The sequence below is a fragment of the Bombus vancouverensis genome, chromosome 8, assembly GCF_051014615.1.
Source record: "Bombus vancouverensis nearcticus chromosome 8, iyBomVanc1_principal, whole genome shotgun sequence".
In the NCBI taxonomy this organism is placed as follows: domain Eukaryota; kingdom Metazoa; phylum Arthropoda; class Insecta; order Hymenoptera; family Apidae; genus Bombus; species Bombus vancouverensis.
In genome coordinates, this window is record NC_134918.1 from 555,496 (window position 1) to 570,183 (window position 14,688).

A 14,688-nucleotide genomic window follows, 5' to 3' on the forward strand; every position below is an offset into this window, starting at 1 on the left:
GTATATACATATATATATATGATATATGATATATATATATTGTATGTATAGTATATACATAGTATATACATATATATATACTATATATATATACTACTATATATATATAGTATATATAGTATAGTATATATAGTAGTATATATCTATAGTATATATAGTATATATTAGTATATCTATACTATATATATATGTATATATATACTATATATATATATATACAAATGTCGCTATTGTTATATCGTTTGATATAGGTAGGGCGGCAGTGTAGATGGAGTACAGTAGGGGTCCGAGGACACTACCTTGGGGTATGCCGGCTTCTATTGGGAATGTTGCGGAAGTGGCGTCTAGGCATTTAACCATGAATTGTCTATTGGTTAGGTAAGATTTTAGGATGGAGTAGTAGGGGTGAGGTAGGATCTTTTTAAGCTTGTATAGTAGCCCTTCATGCCATACTTTGTCGAATGCCTGTTGGATATCTAGGAAAACCGCTGAGCAATATTTTTTCTTTTCGAGTGTTTGGCTGATCGTATGAGTTAAGCGGTGGATTTGCTCTACTGTTGAATGATGTTTTCGGAAGCCGAATTGGTGATCTGGGAGTGTTTTCAAGTTCTCTAGGATTGGAAGGAGTCGGTTCGTGAGCATCTTCTCGAATAGTTTGGACAGGGTAGGTAAAAGACTGATTGGGCGATAGGAGCTGGTTTCGTATATCGGTTTATCGGGTTTAGGGATGAGGGTAATCAATGAGATTTTCTAGGCCTTAGGATAGTGTTCCAGGCGAAGGATAGCATTAAAAATCGATGTGATGAGTGCTATCCCTTTTATGGGAAGTTCCTTGATTGCTTTATTGCCTATTAGGTCGTGTTCTGCTGCTTTCTTGGGGTTTAGGCGACTGATTGTTTCTATAGTCTCTGCAGAGGAGAAGGGTTCGATAGGAGGGGACATTTGGAAGGGGGTGTGCAGGTATTCAGTAACGTCCGCGGCGGCTTTGGGGGAATGGGGTTTGAATACTTTTGACAAGTGTTTAGCAAACAGGTCGGCTTTTTCTATAGGGCTTCGCGCCCATCCACCTTGCGGACGGCGGATAGGTGGGATTATTTGTGGGGGGCGTGTGAGTTTCCTGGAGGCCTTCCATAGTGAGTAGTTGGAGTCGGCTGTGGGGGATAAGCTGGCGAGGTATTTATGGAAACAGTCGTTTTTATAGTTTTTTAAAGGTTCTGGATAGTTTTCTAGTTGCGTTGTTTAGTTTGCGTTTGTCATCCGGTGTTCTATGGGTCTGCCATACTCTTCTTAGTCTACGCTTTTCTGCTATTTTTTTTAGTATGTATTGGGGATATTCTTGTTTGCTGTTAGATGGCTTTGTCGGTGTGGAGAGGCGGATTGCGTTTATTATGCTCGTGTTTAAGTATTCCGTGGCTGCTTCGATTTCTTCCTTTGTTTTTAGTGGGGTGAAGGCTGAGGTTGAGTGTGTAAAGACTTCTCTGAAGAGCTGCCAGTTGGTATGTTGGTTGTGAATGGAGCCATTAGGTGTATTCTCGATGATTGTTGAACTGACTGTTGCTATCACGGGAGAATGATCAGAGGAGAGATCAGCCGAGGAGTTGATCTGGACGTGTCTTGATGGGATATTTTTAGTTATGAAGAAGTCGAGAAGGTCGGGTATTTTGTTGGTGTCAGTGGGCCAGTATGTGGGTTCGTATGTGGTGAGGTAGTTGAGGTTGTTGTTTATTATGCTGTTTAAGAGGTTTTTGCCTCTTGCTGTAACCAGTCTGCTGCCCCATTGGATGTGCTTGGCGTTATAGTCTCCTCCAGCTATGAATCTATTGCCCAGGGAGTCCAGGAAGTTATCAAAGTCTTCTTTGGCGATGGAGTGTCTGGGAGGGCAGTATACTGCTGAGGTGGTGATTGTGCCATGACAGTCTTCTATTGCTACGTTTGTTGCTTGGAGGTAGTCTTTCTGGAATGATGGAAGTTCGTAGTGCTTAATACTTGCTTTGATTATTATTCCGGTGCCACCGTGGGCCTTTCCGCTGGGGTGTTGGGTATGGTAAAATTTGTAACCATTTATTTTCAGGTAGTTCTTGTCGGTGAAGTGGGTTTCCGATACGAGCATTACGTCGATTTGCTGGTGTTTTAAGAAGAGTTCTAGTTCAAGTTTGTGTTGCGCTAGACCGTTGGCGTTCCAGAGTGCTATGCGCCTTGGTTTTATTTTGCGTCGGGGCGTGCTAATTTTTCCACGATGAGTGTTAGTAGCGATAGCAAGTGATTTATTTGCTCTGATTGTTTCTCTATTAGCTTTTCAAGCCTTGAGGAGTTGTCTGTGTTAGGTGGGTTGGGGACACTGTTTTGGGGAAGATTCCTTTGGCTGTTCGGGTTATTTTGGATGCCTTGTACTGCTTGGGGATAGGAGGTTGAGGTGGAGATGAATTTGGTATGACTGGGTGTTTGGTTGGTTGAGGGGGTTGGGGTAGTCGTGAATTTCGGCGGGCTGGGTGTTTGGTTGGATACCTCTTTTGCTCTGAGCTTAGGGTACCTGTTCGTGTATAGTGTTTTATATGCTGGGCAGCCTTTGTAGTTGGCAGGATGGTCCCCTTGGCAGTGGATGCATTTCGCTGGGGTTTCCGGTGATTTGGCGCACTGGTCAGTAGAGTGAGTGCCTGCGCATTTAACGCAGCGGAAAGTATGGTTGCAGTATTTCTGCGTATGACCGTACCTTTGGCACCTTTTGCATTGCACTATTTCTTTTTTCACAAGCGGTGGTTCGATCTTTACTATCGCGTTCATTAGGCGACTGATGTTGTAGATTTCTTTATTGTTCGGCTTTTGTTTAATGTCTGTGTGCCTAGAAAAGACAATAGAATGCGACAATGGCCAGAGAGAGATTCGAAAAGCAGAGTGTGAGCAGAGAAGCAGTGTTTGCGAGTGGCGTTGCCGAGAGAGTGTTGATTGCGTTTTGTAAAAGTCGAGTCGTTATCTAGTTATTTAGTTGCGCTGTTTTCTGTACGTTTGGTGTGAATAGTTCAGGTTGAACAACAATCGTCTTTTTCTGTCCGATTAACATCTCTATTGTCCATTCCTTATAAATATACTATATCACGATATTACATATATATATATATATATATATATATATATATATATATATATATAGAGTATTATAAGTATAACATTTTATTAGTGTGGATATTCATTCAAATACAATATTTTCTGATCACAATTGAAAAAGATAGAGCCTAAGCAGAAATTTGTTTTATCTGTTAAATATTATAATGAGTATCATTTATACTTTGAATATTTTATACAGGGCGTTCCATAACTGGGACAAACTATAGCTATGATATGGTAAAAGATAGACAACATTTCATTAGGCAAAATTAAATGGTTGCGAATAATGTGAATGGCCTAGTGTTCATTCCGAAAGCGGAGACGTTTTGAATATTTAAGAACTATTTCTATCTCTCAAATAGAACAACTTTTTCTTACATTAATCAATGGATCTTTGTACTCTGTATAAAAAAGTATTAAGGCATATATACAATCTGTATATTTTTGCATATCCGGTATGTAGATTCCACGAATTTTTGCATTCAAATATCACATAATTGCACAAAACTGCAATTTTGCTCTAATTATAAGAGAAAGTAAGAGAGCAACGGTATCCTATCTCTCAGCAGATAGAACCGTGGAATTGTGGTTCTTCTATATGTACGTGTGTAGTATCTGGAATAAAGTAGGAACGTTCACTGTGTGGTTTTGCTGCAGGATCATGGCTGTCAAAGAATGGTTCAGAAGACTGCAGCCCGTCCAATTGTACCTGATCCTGTTTTTCACCACCGCTTTTTTTATCGTCGAAATGGTCGCCAGTCATGTGACTCATTCGCTCACGTTACTCCTCAATGCCTATCACATGCTATGCAACATCATAGCACTTGTTGGTTGTATCGCCTCCATCAAGGTAAGTTTCACCGTAAATTATCCAGCTTATCAAACTATTCTTTTTGACGATCATCAACTATCTACTATAATAAAGAATATTTCATATAAACAACAAACATATCCTGTATATGAAATATTCTTTCTCCTAAGTTTGAATTGATTTTTGATTTGAGTTTGCCAGCGTCAATATTATCCATTAAATTCTGTTGCGATGTTTATCAACTGTATCAAAGAACAAGAATTTTATTACAATATTGAATGATAATGGAAATGATATATGATATATGTAGACTGTGGATTTTTATACATTTATGAGAAATTTGAACATGCAAAAAATGCACAAAATACATGTAATTCTTCTATTTCATGAATATGTAACATTTTAAATTCTACGTTTCCGAATATTATTTGACTCGACGATAATAATTTTCTATAGTCTTTTGTACTTTTAAATATATTATTATGTTGTTATTTTTATATTCTGAATAACATATCATTTATTTCTATTCTTTATTATATATGATCTTTTTTAATAATTTTTTCATTTTTCTTATTTATCAAATCGGTGACATTTTGAATTCGTTGTAAGAACTTACCGTGTGTTTGTACCATTGGATTGATGCTACAGAAATGTGTTATCTCGTTATCAGAAAAAAGAAAAACACTGAAGGATTTTGATTTCAAAGAAGTTGATTAATTTTATCATAGCACGATGATGCACATGATTTTTCGATCTTCAAACTTTTTAACAAATTTTTTTCTTATTTATATTTACAATTTACTTCATTTTTTATACTAATAATAATTTTTAATAATCATGAATTTCGTTAGCGTATAACTTGTAATGTTTCATTAAAACAAAAATAAACCTAGTTGGTAAATATTATTAAACAAAACACGTGTATTCATCACTCATGTTATATCATAAAAAATTATCTACTGATTGTTGCAATTAAGTTAGTTAGGTAATGTATGTTTAAAAAATAATAGTAGATTGGTTATAATTAGACTGCAGGTGTTTATGCGTTATGCTTTCATAGAAAATTTAAAGGTTCAAAACTTTGCAAAATCCATATGACATCGCAAACAATATCCCAAGGTAATTGACATAATTTTATTTACTTTAATAAGAAGTAAGAAGAACGAAAATGTAGAAGAAAATTTTTTTGTCCTTATGAATTAGTTAAAATTTCGTGATCTATGCTTTATAACAAAACTCAACAAAATGTTTCTCTTTCCATATAACTTGCTTCTACAGTTATCAAAATTTTTTATAACATAGCATAAATAAATATAGGTGTTCCGTTTAATAATATTTTATTATAAATTAAACACATATAGCTTCACTTTCTATTTTCGTTGTAACAAAATATTACAAATTATACACTAAAAAAATTCAGGATTACTTGAAATTATAAATACCATTAAAAAATATACTACAAAAATAAATAGTTAATATAAAATATGGAGAAAATTATAAGTAGAAAGGGAATAACGATTAAAACAAACTAAATAGACTGTAAAAAATCGTGTGTCATAAATACAATTGCCTAAAATTGACTGGTGATTGGTCAAAACTGCTTACGCTAAGCGTTCCAGAATAAAATTTCTGAAATTGATATAGTTTGTTTTTCGTTTAATATAATATCTAGTATAAACATGCGCAGAGTACATAGTTATAATAGACGAGAGTAGATTGTGTTATCGTTATCATTTCTCATGATGATAAAAATCTTAATTTGTATTCAATTAAAGTCAATCGTATATATGCATGTTATTATCTACTTTGTAAAACAAGTATTACAAAACTGAATAACGTAAACGATTAACTTATTTGTTTAAGAAAGCATAAATTAGGTTTCAAATGTTTATAATTCAGAACACAATTATTTACAACTATATAAACTAATTAGAAATAAATTAATGTTAGTGATTTATCGTTATAAAAAGTAATAGTCATAATAAGTTATAGAATTCATATGAATTTCATATTTCTATTATTATATTATAATCAATAGAGAGTATCATTTATTGATAGCTCATTTGCTCTTTTGGGCCTTTAGGGGGTTTGGTTTTACATCCTTATATTTGCTTTTAACATAACCTATATACGTCTACATATAGTAAATATATTTGTTTGTTTTGAGACCTAAATCATCTATGGTCTTGTTCGCCATTTATTCCTATTATTTTTAGTATCGCATTGTACAGCACTCCTTTTCTTTGTATGGTTCTTTCTCTATCAGTTATTTTAACTCATTCTCTATCCTCTTCGTATGCTTCCTCTCCATACTTTTCTATCCTCCCTACTCCCTTTCCCTTTTCTTTATTTTCCTACTTATTTTCTTTATCCAGTCCTTTCTTGAACCGCATTTCTCTAAAACATATTCTTTCTCTTCCTCTTCTTTCTGCTTTCATTTCCTTGCATCTACTCTTCAGTACTCTACAATTTCTTTTTCTCCCTCATATAGTCTACACCTTCGTTCTTTCTCTTTCAAATTAAAATTTATTTCCTTGCTTATCGTTTGCACGTCTGTACCTCGCCATTAGTTTTTGGTCCTTTGTTCCCTCCTTCTTAAATTATTAGTCTGAAATAGTTATTGCCCTTATCTTCTGGTATTCTCCGTTATATCTCAAAATACTGATTCTTTCATATTATTCTTGATTCTGTACCTTCCACCAATCTCACTATTATTAGATAATATGAAAACTCCATAAAATTTGTGAAATATTTCATATAAAACGAACAACATTTTGTTTACTTTATCAAGAATATAGCTAAAGTTTAACTATTAGAAAATGCGACAATTATTATTGATCAAAATAAACAATAATGAGAAAGAACTTTGTATTGAATTTTCTTTCAAAAGTATCTTAAAATATTTTTTTATTGAGAATACAATTTATAGAGAACAATAATTAATTTAAGTATTAACATATTTCTTTTTTGTAGTATAGCCATCGTCAAAGCAGCATTAGTCACAGTGAAAATAGCGTTTCCAGTTCCTTACGAAATTCAGTAATTCGCATAAATGGCGAAGAACGCGGTTCTACGACGTCTTTGTCGACGAAAACAAAGGTAAAAATAAAATAATTCAATTTGTAGTCAGATCGTTTTTGCTTTGAAAATTTAATACAGAAATATACCCAACACGCCGAAAAGCTTGCAAACAAAGATTCCAAAAGTGAAATTGGGACAGTGATTAAAAATAAATATTTGGTTTGTTAAATATCAATAAATTATTCGATGATTTCCAAAACAACTTTTGGTTTTACCAAGATTTTTTTTAAGAAAAGGTGGTTATGTATAAAAATATAAATATGACAAAGATGTATCTATGAAGAATACAATGAATTAAAGAAAATTAATTTTCTCAAAATATTGGTGAACCATTTTAGAATTCAAGGCTCCAATTATTATCCCCTATCATTTTAACCTCTATTAAAATATTATTTAGATCTTAGGCTTCCATGACGTTTGGATGATATATTTATGGTTTTTCAGGTTTCGATCGTGTTTTTAATTGTCCGTCTCACTTTGTGCTGACATCTCGTCAACGTTACTAGAAGAATAGAAGTTACTAGAAGTAGAAACTGTTTCAGACCTTATCGTTTAAATTTCCTGTTCTGGCGTTCACCTGTAACAACTGTTCCAGATCCATTCCAAAGAAATGAACTGTAATGTTAGCGAGACATTGCGCCGACACAAACTACAACGCATAATTAAAAGCACGATCGAAATTTGAAGAACTATTTATTAAATTATATTTAAAGAACACGTGAAAGAACAAAAAATTTATTTTTCAGCAATCACGATCAGATAGGAGGATGAAGAATACATTTGGCTGGGCGAGAATAGATATCGTTACGATGCTTATTTGTTGCGTTTTTCTCGCATCTTTTTGCTTTTCTTTGTTGGTCGAAGCTTTACAAACTCTGGTGCATATAGATCATTTGGATGAAATGCACCATCCGATGCCTGTTCTCACAATTGGCGCGTGTGGTATCCTCCTTAATGCTTTTTGTTACATACTAATTGGAGGATACACCTTCAATCAGGGTCTTGTTCTCCACGTTACAATGAATGGAGATGTGATACTACGACGGTATGTAATATTATATAATAACTGTATGTCATTTGATAACACTGTTTAACCTGTGGGCTAAACACGAATCTGCAAATCGTTTTTTCCTAGAACCGACAGTTTTCGAAAACATATTTAAATGTTTATAATGCATTAACAATACATATTATTTTGTTCAAAAGAGTCCACAGAATTGTTTCGTCCGAACCGCAACTCGGTAACTGCTACTCTAACAGCACAAAACATATCCAAAGTTGAAAATTTGCAATTTTTTTCAAAATTGATTTTTTCGAAAACTGTAGATTTCAAGAAAAAAACGTGTTGCAGATTTGTGCTTAGCTTACAGAAGTGTGCAGGAATCATCTACTGAAGATTACAAAATCGAAAAAACATTAAAATTTACTGAACAACATAATTAGTCTGCGTATGTTTACGTAAATGCATGTTTTTATACAATAGAATTCAAATAGAGAAATGAAAATAGATTAACGAACTATAAATTTAAAATTCCTACTAAAACATAGTAGCAATTATATATGTCATTACTTATGATATTACTGTTATGTACAGTTACTATTTAAATGTGATGTAAGTTATATTAGAGTCAGAAGTCTTTCCATAAGTTTAGAAGAAGTTCCTTAATTTGATTTATAATTAAAAAATTAAAAAGTGATCAAGATAAAGCGCTTGTCAGCAGCAAAATAATTCTACAAGTGTGCAAGTAAAAGTCATTTGTATACATCGTAATATTTTATTGCACCTTTTTATTATGATTATGAAAAGTAAAATCATTGTATTTCGAAAATATATATCATTATATTCTTTCGAAAAGATTTTATTTTTAGCTTTAGATTTGTTTGTCTATATAGAATCATATAGTTCTCAGTTACGAACGACACTATACATATATAAATATGTATAGACATATACTATACAAATAAATTTATTGCGAACAATATATTATTCGAAACTTTTGAGAATTTGTGTACGTCATCGAACTCTTCAATGCTTGATAGAGAAATTAGAAAAAATATATTATGACCGAACCATAAATTTCTTTGCATTTATGGAGAAATCCAAAAATGCACAAAATATTCAAAAATATATGAAATATTCTGTGTGTAATATTTGTTATGGCACAGTAGATAAAATAAATTTCCGTCTGGATTCCATTTTTTGAACTATATTCATAAAAATAAGAATTTGCATAAATATCTGCACTCTAATTATGATTTTACTATATACATATATTTTTTTGGCTAATCCAAATTCAAAAGAAATGTGGAAGATTTCCGAAACTAACGATAAGATATGCGTTGTCTATTTTTAGGAACAGTTCGCAGCAAGCGAAAGAAGGCGAAGAACAGTTATCCTCGCAAACTAGGCGAAGTCCTCTGGGTATACCAAAAAGCCAAGGTCTACGAGAAACGTGTCGTGATGCCTTGGGCTGTGTTTTTGTTATTCTCGTGTCCATTTTAGTATATTTTACCGATTCTAACGTGGCCAAATACATCGATCCGCTTTTCGCAATTATTTCAGCCATTTCACTCTTCGCACTTAGCTATTCATATAGTAAGTATTAAAATGTAAATAAAGAATTATTGGAAAGATGTTAGATTGGTAATATTAGGTATAATAAATATTTCCAAATGAAACTTTATTCGCACATAGCTTTTCCGAATGGAAATATTTTGGTTCTGTGTTTGACCTATCGTTGAAATGGCTAAAAATTACTCGATTATAAGACATTTAGTCCGATTCTGATTAACATGATTCTGATCATCCTGCTTATTTGAACAGAGAAACCAAAAAGATTTCTAATTAGAATGAGTGTCATTATATGTGTGTGTGTGTGTGTGTGTGTATGAAGCAAAATGAAAAATAAATATCGAAAATTTAAAAAAATAAGAATTTAGAAGCAGTACTTTGAAGTTCTGTTGAGTATCAAACAGAAATTTTTTTATTTTCAAGCGTTTCGTGACAAGGATGAAGGAATAAGAAATAGTTGTTGAGATTCTTCAGTTAAAAGTGGAATTTGGTGTAAGAATTAGTAATTATGGTGATCTCTTAAATATTTTAATCGTCCCATACTTTGATTCTGTTTAAATCAAAGAATATTTTTTCCTGTCTTACAAAGACATTTTTATTATATTAACATTAACTGTCGTGATTGATGCAACTGATTGATACAATTTTTATTCCATTCAAAATTGATCCAATTTCTAGCAAAGCACTTTTTAATTTGATCATGACATGCGTGCAAATTTTTATTATAGTGAAAGAATCTGGACTGATACTGCTGCAAACAATCCCTAATCACATAAACATTGATTCTCTTAAGAGAGAACTACTAGAAGCTTTTCCTGGTATCGTGAACGTACACGACTTACATGTTTGGCAATTAACAGGGCAGAAGATAATCTCTACGGTTCACATCATATTCTTGGATCCAATGGTGAGTTTCCTACAGTGATGGGTTTAAGTACATCGCAAGTAGATTCGAACACTAACCAATTAAATTAGATTAGAGTCTTGAGAAAACGAACTGCCACTTTTTCAAGTTTTAAACTTGAACCTAAATGTAAAAGATTCGAATCCCCCACAAGTACTTTGACTGGTACTAAATAAAAATAGGTACTCTCACGTACAGGCAAACGCTAGTCCAAAACTATACAAGCACTTTATCAGAAATTTTTGGTTCGCTAAATTCATCTTTCCGGTTCGTTACAAATGCAAACGTTCAAATAAAATTTATAGGAATCTTATTTATTGCCTATAATTTCTGGGGAATTTGTCTAGTTAAAAGAATTTAATGAAATTCTAATAATGGTAATGCCTTTCTGACTTTCATGTTTTTTACTACTTGTAAGGGATTCAATTTGTTCGAACATCGAAGTGGTTATAAGTAGATTTTTGAAAGGTGCAAGTAGTCCTTCCAAGCTTCGAAATCAATTTGCGACGATCCAATACTTGACAAGCACCTTACTTACAATGGACAAACCATTATATAATCACGACATTGTCCATCTTTAATAATAAAAATACGAGTAGAAACACAGGTAACATACCTCGAAAACAGTTAATGCACGGGTAAATCTTAGTATTGGATTTGATTCGGATGAATTAGTCCATATCCGAACTTGATCCCATCATTAGTTTACTGCATTTAGTGGGTGTACTGAATAAGGAATAACACTCTGTTGCACAGGTTTATGCCAGTATTACCGACGAAGTAACAGCCTTTTTCATACAGATAGGAATAACTCAAGTTACAATACAGCCGGAATTTTATAAGGTATGTAAGCAAATATTTTTAAATAGACACGAATTATAAAAAAGAATATTAAGAAATCAAACATGTATAAATATGATGTAAAATGTAAATTGATATTACATATCTACAAGATTATATATTATACCTATGTTAAAATTACGATAATTCGGCATATTTGTAACTTTCATAGTGCTAAATTATTCATCCAATTATTGAACTACACATAAATGTTGAATTTTCGTGGTTAAGTGAAAAAATCGTTCTCTTACGGATTGTTCGGATTGGTTCATATTTTGAGTTGTGTCGCTTTCGACGACTATTTGTTAGTGGTTGTAGTTTGTAGCACTTTCGATTATTATTATTATTATGATTTTTATTAGCCAAAAACATAAAGAGCGATATTCAGAAAATTGTCCCAAGGAATTATGATAATTTTTAATATGTATATTTTGAATAAAATACTTTACATCGAGTGTTTATTATATTTTCAAAAATAGCTATGTAAATTTGTACGTTGATATTCGTACGTTTTTATTCCTGGTATGATAAATGATTATTGTTTGCTTTCGGAAAATATATTTCTTTCTTAATGAAATTTTCCATTAAATATTTTTATTTCGTATTTTCTGTCGATTAATCTTACCATATAGTAAAAGTTTTCAAATATTATCATAACTTAAGATAATAATTTGTTGACATATATAAACTAAACTTAAAAAGTGACACAATTATAGTAGAAATATCACTTCACACAAATGTTGTAACTTGAAATAATTAAGATTTAGGTATTTGAGATCACTGAAAGATCATTAAAATTGCCACAACTCCATAGAATGCTGATTTTTATAGATTGAGAATGAATAAGAAGGAAATGCCATTCCCATTTTATGTGTGTGAGCATTATGTTTTTTCTTCTATAAATCTGATTAACAAAATATTGTCGTTTTATCCTATGTTCATTACTACGATATGTTAAATACTCAAGCAATTAACACTAAAGTAAAAAACAAAAAGAATCTTCCTTACTTTATTTTCCTTATTTTATTAATTCTTAATTTAACAGTTGAGACCAAATACGGAAAAAGCCGATTGCTTGATACGTTGTCATGGCGAGCACTGCAGTTCATCTCAATGCTGCTCGAAAGAAAAATTCATCGAAGATTCATGTTCAGACTTATCAACCAAACAACAAGCACAATCCATAAACAAGAAACTAGAAAAAAAGCAGGTTATTCCAGCTTCCACAAACATCGATCTAAAAAGATTTACTATCTATGACGAAGAAGGTTCAAAATCATGTCAATCGAACGAAAATTTGCCTGACGGACGTTCGTGCCAGCAGAGAGATGAAGATACATACAATAACAAAGATAAAGCGATTGATAACAGTCTTTATGCGATAAATGTAGTAAATGTTAATGATGAAAATTGTGTTTCGTTTATTACGAGTCACGATGAACAGAATTTAGAGATAGTATCTTAACTTTTAATCCTGCTGGAATCTGCGAATTTTCATATTTCAATTGTATTTATATTGAGTGAGAAATCCTGCATACCGATCTGTGTATTTTGTCCATACTGAAAACATTTTTTAACATTAGAAATATAATTATTGAATTTTTAGTTAAATGAATTTTTAATTGATTTCGTTTAATAAAATTTAATTTAATATAGATAACTATGATAAAATAATTAATTTAATTGTATATTTTACATTCTCAATGATAAATATTAATACGAGTAATAAAATAGGATGGAATTAGAAATTTAAAAATGAGGTGATCTAATTTTAAACAGTTATGGCCCTAATGACCCAATCTTAACAATCAATGTTGATTTTCAAACGAGTTATATATAGAGGTACGAGGAAGTTTCCGGCAAAATAGATTTCTCACTCTATGGTCCAGAAACAATATTTTAATAAATATTACTAGACATCCCCAAAAGTTTGTAGCGTTTCTGATAATAATCGATATTAAGTTCTACTTTATATTTCAATAGAATGAAAGAAGGTTATTTACAATGGTTAAGAAAAGTATTTTCATTTATTAATATGAACAGAAAGACTGGAAACTAGTACTAAAGAAGCACTTAGAAGCTACTGATTATGTATTTCCATAAACTGAAAAGTACGAGGAATATTATAATAATGCAATGATGTTATAAATATTATTTGTTTAAATTTACCTTGGTATTTATCACTATTTATATGATATCTGTATACATAACAAATAAATTTATGAAAATAAGTCACTTTTTTCACTAATCATTTATCCAAGTGACGAAGTTCTTAAATCTACAAAAATTGCGATTGATTAGTTTATCTTTTGAGAGACAATCCACGTATCCTAATGACTTGATATAATTTACATTGACATATTTACGATATGTTTGTATCCAAGCATAACGACATCTTTATTGTTGAAAATTCCCAAACTGCTATTTATTGTACATTTATACAAAGCAGCCGATTTGTATTATTGTTGTATCAGTACATGTTACACACTTATTGCATATTATGCAATATTGTGTGCATATAAAATTATTATTGATGTGCATTTATGTGCATATTATGTATCTTATGTAACTATGTGTCAATTTTTTTTTTGTAAATGAAACTGTTACGCCGGGCCTCTCTGCCTGGCCCAGGTCACACACCGCGGGCCAGACGGACACCAGATGTCCGCTTTTCCGTACGGCGTACCCTCAATATCCTTAAGCACCCGTCATAAACCCGAGTCACTTGCCTGCTAAGGTCCTTCAAAACAAACAAACATCTGTGTCCGAAGCATTTCTAAAGACTATTGTCTACCACGGCGGGACAAGGGAAAGTTAGTTTTCTCACGTGCGCTGCAACTTTCCTCCCACTAACCACTTTCTGTCGAGGGCAGTTAAGACCCTTCGTTTAACCAATTAAAAACGAAGCCTATTCCCTCACTCTCCTAAATAACATCGGTCCCGTGCGCTAGACCCACCCATCCTTAGCTTTCCTCGGACACAGCATCGTCACTCAGCTTTACTTCTTCTACATCGTTGGAAAAGTCAACTACTAAGTATACGCTAATGCCCAGCGGGGCAGTCTAAGCATAACGCGAGAGTCGGTCTCGGTATTGTCGAGCATACATTTCCTCTCCTAAATCTCATAGTGCTACGTCCACTAATACACTAAATCTAATTATAAGAGCCCTGCTCTAACGCACATATCTATCTTAGCTTCGTGCGACAAGTTGTTAATTACTTATTTCTCTACGTCAGTGTAATCTAAGTGCTGGAAACATATAATTTATAATTCTGTGAATCACAGGGTTATACAACCTCAATCACCCCTATTATCTCAACGGAAATCAGGGGATCGATCAATTCGTGGTGTCGATTGTTATAATCGTAACGGGGATT

General features: G+C 32.6%; 1 protein-coding gene across 6 annotated transcripts in view; it reads left to right on the plus strand.

The window, feature by feature from the left end:
- Positions 1-13,541, plus strand: part of ZnT77C (Zinc transporter 77C) — a 29,766-nt gene extending 16,225 nt beyond the window's left edge. For 5 of the 6 annotated variants that reach the window (XM_033347962.2, XM_033347961.2, XM_033347964.2 and 2 more), the window contains exons 2-8: positions 3,760-3,952; positions 6,887-7,012; positions 7,741-8,039; positions 9,349-9,590; positions 10,295-10,473; positions 11,227-11,313; positions 12,356-13,541. In XM_033347962.2, coding sequence (XP_033203853.1) covers positions 3,764-3,952; positions 6,887-7,012; positions 7,741-8,039; positions 9,349-9,590; positions 10,295-10,473; positions 11,227-11,313; positions 12,356-12,775 — 1,542 coding nt within the window. In that variant the 5' untranslated portion in view covers positions 3,760-3,763 and the 3' untranslated portion in view covers positions 12,776-13,541. Of the gene's footprint in view, positions 1-251; positions 379-3,759; positions 3,953-6,886; positions 7,013-7,740; positions 8,040-9,348; positions 9,591-10,294; positions 10,474-11,226; positions 11,314-12,355 lie in introns of all 6 variants that reach the window. The other variant, XM_076620779.1, reaches the window with a different exon arrangement.
- Positions 13,542-14,688: the final 1,147 nt, after the last annotated feature.